This window comes from Lampris incognitus, chromosome 10 (assembly GCF_029633865.1).
Source record: "Lampris incognitus isolate fLamInc1 chromosome 10, fLamInc1.hap2, whole genome shotgun sequence".
NCBI classification, from domain to species: Eukaryota; Metazoa; Chordata; class Actinopteri; order Lampriformes; family Lampridae; genus Lampris; species Lampris incognitus.
Genome location: NC_079220.1, coordinates 55921477 through 55933976, shown reverse-complemented (window position 1 = coordinate 55933976; position 12500 = coordinate 55921477). Strand labels below are relative to the sequence as shown.

Sequence of the window (12500 nt, the reverse complement as noted above, 5' to 3'; positions counted from 1 at the left end):
GTTATTGGTGTCTGTTACAAATTAGCCTGCAGTCGCAACACACGTTACAATGTGTTTGCAATTAGGTCCACGCCGCCTCACAGGTGCAGGCGTGCGGTGATATTGGGCTCTCCCCCCCTACCACATATCTATGTCGATGAGGCCACGGCAGCCATTTTACAAAAACACCTCACGCTCTCATTGCCCGGGTAGCATGGCGGTCGATTCCGTTGCCGGTTCGAATCCCCGTGTTGCCTCCGCCTTGGTCAGGCGTCCCTACAGGACACAATTGGGCGGGTCTGCGGGTGGGAAGCCAGATGTGGGTGTGTGTCCTGGACGGGGCGCCTGTTCGGGGGGGAGGGGAACTGGGGGGAATAGTGTGGTCCTCCACTCGCTACGTCCCCCTGGTGAAACTCCTCACTGTCAGGTGAAAAGAAGCGGCTGGTGACTCCACATGTATGGGGGGAGGCATGTGGTAGTCTAGAGCCCCCCTGGCTTGGCAGAGGGGCGGAGCAGAACCGGGAGGGATCGGAAGAGTGGGGTAACGGGCCATTATTTTTTTTAAATTTATTTTGGGATTTTTCCCCCCTCCCCTATTGTACTTGGCCAATGACCCCACTCTTCCAAGCCGTCCTGCTCTCTGCTGCACCCCCTCTGCCGACTACCACGTGCCTCCTCCCATACATGTGGAGTCGCCAGCCGCTTCTCCTTTCCACCTGACAGTGAGGAGTTTTCGCCAGGGGGACGTAGCGAATGGGAGGATCACGCTATCCCCCCCGCCCCGACCAGAGGAGGCGCTAGTCTAGTGCAGTGGACCAGGACACGAACCCACATCCAGCTTCCCACCCAATTGTGTCTGTAGGGATCCCCAACCGAGCCGGAGGTAACACGGGGATTTGAACCGGCGAGCCTCGTGTTGGTAGACGATGGAATAGACCGCCACGCTACCCGACGCCCCGATGCTGCTCTTTAGCTCCTTCTGTCCATCCTGGATGGCGGATTTGGATCCATGGTGCATAGATGCAGTACACACGGGTGCTTAATGCCGTTAAACTGAGGTTTTTTGTGCACATTACACACACCAGTGTTGTTGTGCACATTACACACACCAGTGTTGTTGTGCACATTACACACGCCAGTGTTGTGCACATTAACACACACCAGTGTTGTGTTGTTGTGCACATTACACACAACCAGTGTTGTGTTGTTGTGCACATTACACACACCAGTGTTGTGCACATTACACACACCAGTGTTGTTGTGCACATTACACACACCAGTGTTGCTGTGCACATTACACACACCAGTGTTGTTGTGCACATTACACACACCAGTGTTGTTGTGCAAATTACACACACCATTGTTGTTGTGCACATTACACACACTAGTGTTGTTGTGCACATTACACACACCAGTGTTGTTGTGCAAATTACCACACCATTGTTGTTGTGCACATTACACACACCATTGTTGTTGTGCACATTACACACACCAGTGTTGTTGTGCACATTACACACAGCAGTGTTGTGCACATTACACACACCAGTGTTGTTGTGCACATTACACACAACAAGTGTTGTGTTGTTGTGCACATTACACACAACAGTGTTTGTGTTTTTGTGCACATTACACACAGCAGTGTTGTTGTGCACATTACACACGCCAGTGTTGTTGTGCACATTACACACACCAGTGTTGTGTCTGTTGCGGCATGTGTGACCGCGTCAACGTTGTTTCTCAGATGAAGTCAGTCAGACACACAGTAAACGACTACACTCCTCACCTTGCTCATCCTTCCTTAACCGTGCTCACTGTAGTTCCCCCCCCCCCCACCCCAAAGTATCGGTCTGGTGTTGTTCTCTCTCTCTTTCTCGTTAACTGATCCTCCTCGTCCGTCCTCTCCCTCTCGTCTTTCTCCCGAGGACGTCGTCTCTCGCTCTCTCTAATCACTGTCAGGAAATCTGTGACCTCAGGAAACACAAAAACACAGTTGCCACACATGGGCATGCACACACACACACACAAACACACACAGACACACACATTTCACAGTACAACAGTATGTCAGTAGGAAACATTTAGTAGCCAACCACTCTCTATCACTTCTGTTGTACTGTTTCTCACTCCTGTTCTCCATTATCAACTCCATCTTTCTCCTTCTGTCTGGCGCTCTCTTGCTCTCTTTTTCCTTTTCTTTTTCTCCCCAGTTGTACCCGGCCAATTACCCCACTTTTCCGAGCCATCCCGGTCTCTGCTCCACCCCCTCTGCTGATCCGGGAGGGCTGCAGACTACACATGCCTCCTCCATACATGTGGAGTCACCAGCCGCTTCTTTTCACCTGACAGTGAGGAGTTTCACCAGGGGGACGTAGCGCGTGGAGGATCACGCTATTCCCCCCCAGTTCCCTCCCCCTGACCACCAGAGGAGGCGCTAGTGCCGCAACACGACACATACCCACATCTGGGTTCCCACCCGCAGACACGGCCAATTGTGTCTATCCATCCATGCATCCATGCATCCATCCATCCATCCATCCATGCATCCATGCATCCATCCATGCATCCATCCATCCATGCATCCATCCATCCATGCATCCATCCATCCATCCATCCATCCATCCATCCATCCATCCATCCATCCATGCATCCATCCATCCATCCATCCATCCATGCATCCATCCATGCATCCATCCATCCATGCATTATGTGAACTGCTTATCCTGCTCTCAGGGTGGCAGGGATGCGGAGGTAACACGGGGATTCGAACCAGCGATCCCCGTGTTGGTAGTCAACGGAATAGGTTTTCTCTTTTTCCTCACGCGCTCGCTTCCCGGGTTTCCTTTCACTGCTCCTTATTTACAAGCTTCTAGCCTCTTTCCTTTTATCCGCCGTCACTTATTGTCTCTTTTACTGTCACGACCCCCCCTCCCCCACTCTCACGTCCTCCCCTTTTCCCCAGTCACGCCCCCTTCTCCCCCACTGTCACGCCCCCCCACACCCCCTCTCCCCCACTGAGAGCTGGCCAGCGCTGCCCTTTTCCTCTCTGGTTGAGCAACACTTGGGCAGCTGTGTGTGGGAAACACATGGAAATATGCACACAAACACATTTATGCACATGGAGACGGGGGGGGGGGGGATGCAAGCCATGCACACACGTGGTTTGAGGTATGCTACCCCCCCCCGTCCCCCACGGCACACCCCTTTGTGAACGCAAGTTGAAAATAGAAGTTGCCTTGCAGGTTGCACTACTGTCTCCATGGAAACTGGTTGTCCACAATGGCGTAAAGGTTACGATGTGCTTCAGCCGTGAGGCAGGAGTGCTCAGTAAGGCTTTATCCAGTAGTTGTTGTTGTTGTTGTGGTGTTTCAGCCGGACCCCCCAGCACCGCTCAGCAAGCGCTGCTCGGACGCCGCGCTGCAGATGACTGACCGCGTCTCGGCTCAAAGGAAACGCGACCCTGGATTTATGAGGCGGAGGAGGATATTGAGTTTTCAGTAATCTCCTATAGAGAGCACGGAAGTGACAGCAGCGTTAACAGAACGCCGTGCCGTACCCCCCCCTCCCCCCACACACACACACAACACACACACACCGGTTCAGAAGAGGCTTGGACCTGGCCGTCAACAAGTCGTCACATTGCACGTGGTGACAAATGTGAAAAGCAAACAAGTAAGAATAAAGGAAAGGGATCTGATGCTCCTGCCACAGAGGGGCGCTGTATTGCCGGCCCGCCGTGCCCCCCCTGATCCCTGGCGGTGAAAGGGTTAAGAGCGGTCGTGATCCAGCCGCCTCAGTAGGCCGCTGGTCAATTATTCAGCACGTCACGATCTGGTTACATCAACAACCGACGCCACTGCCAGTAGCAACAACCCTCAGGAGTTGCACACACACACACACACACACACACACACACACACACACACACACACACACTCTCGATACAGCCTGTACGCTGACTTTCTCCACACTGACTCATATGATACATCCACACACACAATCAGAGATACGGCACTGCACAAAAAAGGTCGACAATCCCAAGCTAGATGCTGCTAAGTCCAGTGTGTAGGGGGTGTGAGACCTGCAGAGGACGGACGGGGTGTGAGACCTGCAGAGGACGGACGGGGTGTGAGACCTGCAGAGGACGGACGGGGTGTGAGACCTGGCAGAGGACGGACGGGGTGTGAGACCTGCAGAGGACGGACGGGGGGTGTGAGACCTGCAGAGGACGGACGGGGTGTGAGACCTGCAGAGGACGGACGGGGTGTGAGACCTGCAGAGGACGGACGGGGTGTCCCGCCCGGGGCGGCTCACTAAACACCGTGTTGTCTCCGTGTGCGGCCGAGTTCCAAGAGCACATTTTTCTTCCCCGAGGTTTTTCTCTTTGCCTTTCAAACGAAAGGCCGCACACAACTGGCACGTTGTCAAGCCGGGTGTGCGGAGGTTCAGGTCGCATCGATTCGGCACAAAAGATGGCAACCTGACCCGGTACTGTACCCAACCTCTCCTCCGCTAGAGACCCAGCGGCCACGGAGTCTGGCTGTTAGAGGGAATCTAAGGCATGCGTGTCCCTCTGACAGCACATCCTCTTTCCACGAGCCACTGTGTGTGTGTGTGTGTGTGTGTGTGTGTGTGTGTGTGTGTGTGTGTGTGTGTGTTCTCTCTGGCGACATAAATGCTCCCGACTGCACATAGAGACAAAGCGTTCCAGTTTTCCACACGTCCTTTTTCCACTGAAGCTGCTCGCATGAGACGGGAACAAAACGGGTATTTTCCGGGTGAGTCCTGCTGCCGTCCTCCCCCCTGTGAGAGAAGCTGTTTTCGGAAAAAGAGGAATTCCTGATTACAGGCATGTTTGCTGACAGCCGGGGGGGGGGAAGGGGGCGTCCCTGTTTTGCCCTGGCACTCACCAAAATGTTGTTTAAAAAACACAAAAGCCGTCACGGGTGACACGGCCCTGCTCCGACCGGGCGGGGGCTCGGCCCGACCGGGTGTGCCGCCGGCGTGCGGGTGCAGCTTCAGACCTTGCTCCGCCTAGCAGGGTGGCTAGCAGGGTGGCTAGCAGGGTGGCTAGCCGTGTGAGAGCCACCTCCACACCAGGGGCCTCCTGTATCAGTCGCTACTACGGGCACAGCTGTGCGTGCACGCCCACGGAGTTTTGTAGCCCTCGAGCTTGTCTGACGGGCAGCAGCAAAGCATGATGGTTACTTGTAAGTCCGTCCTCCTAACACCTGGTGTCTCCCTCTTGCGGCGAGCGGTCACCCAGACCTGCGAAGGCGTCGGTGGTAGCCAACCGGTGTCTGAGTTCAGGGGTTACCCAGGTTACCCAGGCTCTACACCGGTCTCCGAGACAAACCTCAGGGCTACATGATCCCACGGGTGGGTACGAACACGTCTGCCCATCGTAACGACGATACGGAGGCCCCGGGTGACGTCGCCGACACCTCCTTCTTCTCCGGCTGAAGCTGATCAGGGAGGTCACCTGGTGTGGAGTGGGGCTGGAACGAAAACCTGCATACACACGGCTCCCCCGCGGCACATGGCTCGCCACCGCCGCCCGAAAACTCCTAGTCCTGTAGTAGCTTCCTAACACCGCAAAGCATTGACTGACAGGACATACTTCTTATTCTTGTTTTCGGACCCAGTCCACCACAGAACCCCTAACGGGCCGGCAGAAATACAGAACACTTGTGGTCCCTTCCATACTAATGACACGGGGGGGGCAGAACTGGGTTTTAAAACGGCTCCACTGATCCCACTGACCCCAGATCGAGTCAAAGTGGAAGACGGACAGACGGACGGCCTCCTCTGGTCGGCTGGGGCGCCTGTTCGGGGGGGGGGGGAGGGGAGGGGGGAGTAGCGTGATCCTCCCACGCGCTACCTCCCCCTGGTGAAACTCCTCACTGTCAGGTGAAAAGAAGCCGCTCCACGTGTATGGGAGGAGGCGTGTGGTAGTCTGCAGCCCTCCCCGGATCGGCAGAGGGGGGGGGGGGGGGGCGGCGACCGGGACGGCTCAGACATGCAGGGTAATTGGCCGGATACAACTGGGGAGAAAAGGGGGGGGAGGGGTAGTGAGATAGCGGGACTCTAAACAAAGACACTTGCTCTCACAAACACACACACAGTGCCATGTGTCGTGTGTTTGATGGCGGTCTCATCGAGTCCCGTTAGCGTCTATGCTGCACACTGCGTGTCAGCACCAAGCCTTCAACAACACACACGTGCACGCAACTCGATATAGGTACAAAGTCATGAGCGCGCACACAAACACAGACTGGGGCATGGCAGAGGCCCCAGGGGGTGATTAGTGTGGTGTGGACAGGCGTTGGGAGGCAGTCGGAGGTTAGATTGGCAGACGCTAGCGTCTCCCCCGGATAATAATTCCCAGCTGTGCTGCTCGTACTGTTTATCCTTAAAGTTCCCCCGCCCGCCCGCCAGCCCCCTGCCTTCCTCCATCCTTCTCTCTCTCCCTTTCTTTCTCTCTCTCTTTCCCCCAACAGAGAAATCACCCTGGACCATCTCGTCAGCCTGTCTGTCTATCTGCCGTACCTCTTTAGGATGCACTCGTGTTTCCACCGTCTCTCCTTCTCTATAACAACCCTCCCGTGCACTCCCTCCATCAGCCCCCTCTTCTCCACTCCCTCCATCAGCCCCTCTTCTCCCCCCTGCACCCCTGCAAGATTTTTCTCCATTGGATGACCCTCCTCTTCCTGCCGCCCGCTGGCCACTTCCTCTCTAGCCGGGGACCCCGGAGGGGGTTTTGGGACTAATGGTAATTCAACTGGGTCTCAATTATTCCATTGTAGTCCTCTGGGTCTGGCCCGGTCTCTCGCTCCCTCTCTCCGAGGGCAGACTGCCCGGATCACTGTTAGCCGAAAGAATCTGGCGAAATAAATGGAAACGATACACTGCAGCCCGGTGTGTTATTTTTTATGATCAGGAGGCAGAATGGGAGGGCACTGTTGGTGGAGGTTCTTGTATACTGGATACCGTTTCCAAGAGGCATTGGCAGTCATTACACTGGATAAAGTGTGGAAACACTACGGAGGACAAAGTAGGTGCAACTTATAAGGGGGGGGGGAGGGGTTTGAGAAATCTGTCCTCTTTCACAGTAAATCAGCAAGCAGCCCTCCCTCTCTCTCCATCCTACCTCTCTCCGGGCCCTTCTATCTCCATCTCGCTCTGCCCACCCACTCCCTCTGTATTTTTAGCAGGCAACATGCAGGGCTGTGGTGGTAGCCTCACTGTTGGCCATATACTTATGTAACACTGATTGGGTGCTGCAGATGTGTGCTGTGTAAGGGGTCTGTATACAGAGTCCTGTATGCTGTCCTGCTTCCGGTGTCGGAAGATGTTGGCACGAATTCATATTTGCCTCACCCAGTACCGTCCATGCAGCGTCTCTTGTCCACGTCTAAGTTTTGTCTTCGTTTGATGGCTGGGAGAGCTGGCGCTGGATCAGCTGAGCGTGGGGCAGGCTAAGCTAACTGCTAGCCCATGCAGACCGGCGGTTCCGATAACACCGAGGCCGGTCTGGCTGGCGGCCTCAGCTGGTGTTCTTGATGTCGTGAGGAGGGGTGTGTTGAGGGTGTCTGGCTGGGAGAGCTGGCTGATAGGACATGGAAGCGGGGCATGCTAAGCTAACTGCTAGCCCATGCAGACCGGCGGTTTCCGACAGTCATCCTGGCTGGCGTTCGTTCTCTTGGACAGTGATTTTTTGTTTAGTTTGGATATATATATATATATATATTGTGTTAGTTTGGGTTTGTGTGTTCTTGTGGTTTTTGGATGTGTTTTTGTCTTTGTGTTGTGCTGCTGTGGGCGTGGGGGAGACGGCATTTCGTTTCATGTACGCATGAAGTGAAATGACCAAGTGTTCCTGGTCCATTGTCACCCACCATCTTTTTTACCTGTACCCAACGTCTCCTTATCAGCTGAGGTTGCATCAGTGGGCGTTCCTCTCAGAAGTTCTCCGGGGGGTGTGGATGTCGATGCAGTTCAGCATGGGCTCCAGTCTGGAAATAAAGACGTGATCAAATGCATTTTAGTTTTTGCTTTACAAATATCCTTGCCCAAGTCAGTAGAGCCGTCAGTCGAACGGTGGCCTGTGCTGTACACAGCAGATGGAGAGAGTTCTGTCCACCGTTGTACAAACTAGAGAGACGACACTTCGACGGGTTCATCTGAGTGAGGAACATAAACGGGGCTTGAACAGGCCACACCAAGACCACTTTGTTGACCAAACGGCAAATCCTAAAGCAATGATTTGAACACCACAGTGAGATCCGATTCATATTAAAGACTGGTTTCAAGGGGCGTCCAGGTAGCACAGTGGTCTATTCCGTTGCCTACCAACACGAGGATCGCTGGTTCGAATCCTCGTGTTACCTCCGGCTTGGTCGGGCGTCCCTACAGACACCATTGGCCATGTCCCGATGTGGGTATGTGTCCTGGTCACCGCACTAGCGCCTCCTCTGGTCGGTCAGGGCACCTGTTTGGGGGGAGGGGGAATAGAGTGGTCCTCCCACGCGCTACGTCCCCCTGTGAAACTCCTCACTGTCAGGTGAAAAGAAGCGGCTGGTGACTCCACATGTATGGGAGGAGGCATGTGGTAGTCTGCAGCCCTCCCCGATCAGCAGAGGGGTGGGGGCAGTAAACGGGACGGCTCGGAAGAGTGGGGTAATTAGCCAAGTACAAATGGAGAGAAAACAAATCCTTTCATATAGTAAATGAGTCAAACTGGTTTGCTGCTCCGGCCTCGGGGGGCGCTGTTCTATATCAGACCTCAGGCTTCCCTGTAAAGAGAGATAAGCTGCAGCAGAAATAATCACACACTGTATGTCTCTCTCTCTCTCTCTCCCTCTCTCTCTCTCTCTCTCTCCCTCTCTCCCCCCGTCTTCCAGGAAGCTCAACCCCACGCCCAGCACAAACGCGGCCGCCTGTCGACCCGTCGGAGCTCTTCCCCCGACTTTGCCACCTGGTGCGGGCTGAAACCGGCTACGGCTTCAACCTGCCACAGCGAGAAATCGCGGCCCGGACAGTACATCCGTTCCCTGGACCGCAGCTCACCCGCCGACCTGGCTGGCCTGCGTCCACAGGACAGACTCATTGAGGTGGGTGGGGGTGAGATCAAGTATCCGTGGCTGTTGTGGATAGCCGGGGGCAATTGGCCCTGTTGGGGTGGTTGTCAATCTGATCGTTGAGAGGAAAGGGTAAAAGTGGAGCATGACTTGCTCAACAAAACATTTCCTGCACACGCAGTATAATAAGAAGGGCCAAATGTGAGGAGGATAGATAGATAGAGAGAGAGAGAGAGAGAGAGAGGAGAGAGAGAGAGAGAGAGAGAGAGAGAGAGAGAGAGAGAGAGAGAGAGAGAGAGAGAGAGAGAGAGAGAGAGAGAGGAGAGAGAGAGAGAGAGAGGAGAGAGAGAGAGAGATAGATAGATAGATAGATAGATAGATAGATAGATAGATAGATAGATAGATAGATAGATAGATAGATAGATGGGTGGATAGATAGATAGATAGATAGATAGATAGATAGATGGATGGATAGGTGGATGGGTGGATAGAGAGAGATAGATAGATAGATAGATAGATAGATAGATAGATAGATAGATAGATAGATAGATAGATAGATAGATAGATAGATAGATAGATAGATAGATAGATAGATAGATAGATAGATAGATGGATGGATAGATAGATGGATAGATAAATAGATAGATGGATGGATAGATAGATGGATAGATAAATAGATAGATAGATAGATAGATAGATAGATAGATAGATAGATAGATAGATAGATGGGTGGATAGATAGATAGATAGATAGATAGATAGATGGGTGGATAGATAGATAGATAGATAGATAGATAGATAGATAGATAGATAGATAGATAGATAGATAGATAGATAGATAGATAGATGGGTGATAGATAGATGGATAGATAAATAGATAGATAGATAGATAGATGGGTGGATGGATAGATGGATAGATAGATAGATAGATGGATGGATGGATAGATAGATAGATAGAGCAACAAACAAAGAGAGGAGGAGAGCTAATGAATTTCAGTGTGTGTCTGTGCAGCGAACCGTTCCACAGGAGGTAGGGAAGAATGAGGTGGTCTGGATAAATAGGTCCAGGGTCAGACACCGCAGTGCAGCTGTGCTCGTGGAGCCGTCCAGGAAACAGTGAGAGGGTGCTGGACCCGCCACGAGAGACTTCTGGTCAACGATCCCAATCCTTCAAGAGGCTCTTCACATGCCTCTCTCAACTCCCCTTCTTGCCCCCTTGATGCCTGCACGCCTGTGTGTGTAATCCCCCGATCTGAATTGTTTCAGTGTGCGTTCAGCCTGCACGTGTTTACCTGCCTGCACGTGTTACTTTCACACACACACACACACACACACACACACACACACACACACACACACACACACACACACAACCCCTTTCACACTGGCAAAAACCCCACTAACACCCGCCTTTGGTGGTCAGTGTAAAAGAGGTACAATGGGCGTTCACTCCCGGGTGGAATGACTCTGCAGCAGTCACGGGTATTCACCGCCTCCGCCTCCGGCTGGCATCCACCTAAACGGACACACACCAACTCGCACGACCTGAAAATCCATCCGCCTTCGTTCAAGCGGCGCTCCAACATCGTTCGTTCAGCGTTGAGTTTATATGGTTTGAGAGAGTGAAGTGCAAGGTATAAAGTAACGTTAACCACCGTCTCTCCGGCCTCCACGCTGCTTTCTACGGTTTACTCCCCCTTTTCTCCCCCCTTTTCTCCCCAATCGCACTTGGCCAGTTACCCTACTCTTCACATCCGGCTTCCCACCCGCAGACACGGCCAGTTGTGTCTGTTGAGACGGCCGACCAAGCCGGAGGTAACACGGGGATTCGAACCACCGACCCCCGTGTTGCTAGGCAACGGACTAGACCGCTATGCTACCCGAGTGCCTTTCTGCCTCCCGTTTACTTCCCTGTTGTCCGGCACATTCATGACATCAAAGATGACGCTACAGAGGGAAAAACGAGAAGGCCAACTGGTCCGCTGGCAGTCCGACCTGGGTCCGCTGGCAGTCCGACTGGCAGTCCGACCCGGGTCCGCTGGCAGTCTGACCCGGGCCCGCTGGCAGTCCGACCCGGGTCCGCTGGCAGTCCGACCCGGGTCCGCTGGCACTGTGAAAGGAGTCAACTGCCTATCTTTAGTGGGTTTACCCGCGTTTAAAACCCCCACTTATACACACTAATGTTGGTGTAAGCGGGGGTAGTATCACACTTACGGCCACTCCAACATGTGACACATCATGTGTGTGCATGTTGACTACATGTGACTTGTGTGCATGTTGGTGTGTGTGTGTGTGTGTGTGTGTGTCTCTGTATGTGCGCTCTGTTAACATCCAAACCATCAAACCCCAAATCCTCTCATACTTTTGCGTATGTCTAGTCTGTACTTGTAAATATAATCCTTCAGTTTACACACACACACACACACACACACACACACACACACACACACACACACACACACACACCCCTGAGTGACTACAGACATGACCTCACTGACGTGCAAGTATGCGGCGGCATGTAAATCATGCGTCTGTGGTCGAGGCCTTTCTTGGCTTGTGTCGGGGGCTACACGTGTTCAGAACCGGGCCTTTTTCTAAGAGTAACGGGTCCGGGGTCCTGGACTCATTCCTCACCGTGTGTTAGGACGGGGGGCAGAGAGAAGTGATTTATCATTCTGATGGCAGGAACCAAAGGGGAATGTGAGGTTGGATGGGGGGCGGGGGGGTAGTTGGGGACTGGGGCATGTTAGAGGTGCAGTGTTGGATGGGGGGGGCGGTAGTTGGGGACTGGGGCATGTTAGAGGTGCAGTGTTGGATGGGGGGGTAGTTGGGGACTGGGGCATGTTAGAGGTGCAGTGTTGGATGGGGGGGGTAGTTGGGGACTGGGCATGTTAGAGGTGCAGTGTTGGATGGGGGGGGTAGTTGGGACTTGGGGCATGTTAGAGGTGCAGTGTTGGATGGGGGGGGGGTAGTTGGGGACTGGGCTTGTTAGAGTGCAGTGTTGGATGGGGGGGGGGTAGTTGGGACTGGGGCATGTTAGAGGTGCAGTGTTGGATGGGGGGGGGTAGTTGGGGACTGGGGCATGTTAGAGGTGCAGTGTTGGATGGGGGGGGGTAGTTGGGGACCTGGGGCATGTTAGAGGTGCAGTGTTGGATGGGGGGGGTAGTTGGGGACTGGGCATGTTAGAGGTGCAGTGTTGGATGGGGGGGGTAGTTGGGGACTGGGGCATGTTAGAGGTGCAGTGTTGGATGGAGGGGGGGGGTAGTTGGGGACTGGGGCATGTTAGAGGTGCAGTGTTGGATGGGGGGGGGTAGTTGGGGACTGGGGCATGTTAGAGGTGCAGTGTTGGATGGGGGGGGTAGTTGGGGACTGGGGCATGTTAGAGGTGCCAGTGTTGGATGGGGGGGGGCAGGTGGGGACTGGGGCATGTTAGAGGTGCAGTGTT

General features: G+C 53.8%; 1 protein-coding gene across 1 annotated transcript in view; it reads left to right on the top strand.

Annotated features, from left to right (window-relative positions):
- LOC130119600 (Na(+)/H(+) exchange regulatory cofactor NHE-RF2) overlaps positions 1–12500 on the top strand; it is a 59689-nt gene that overhangs the window by 36888 nt on the left and 10301 nt on the right. Inside the window, exon 3 of the mRNA XM_056288149.1 lies at positions 8880–9089. Coding sequence (XP_056144124.1) covers positions 8880–9089 — 210 coding nt within the window. The remainder of the gene's footprint in view (positions 1–8879; positions 9090–12500) is intronic.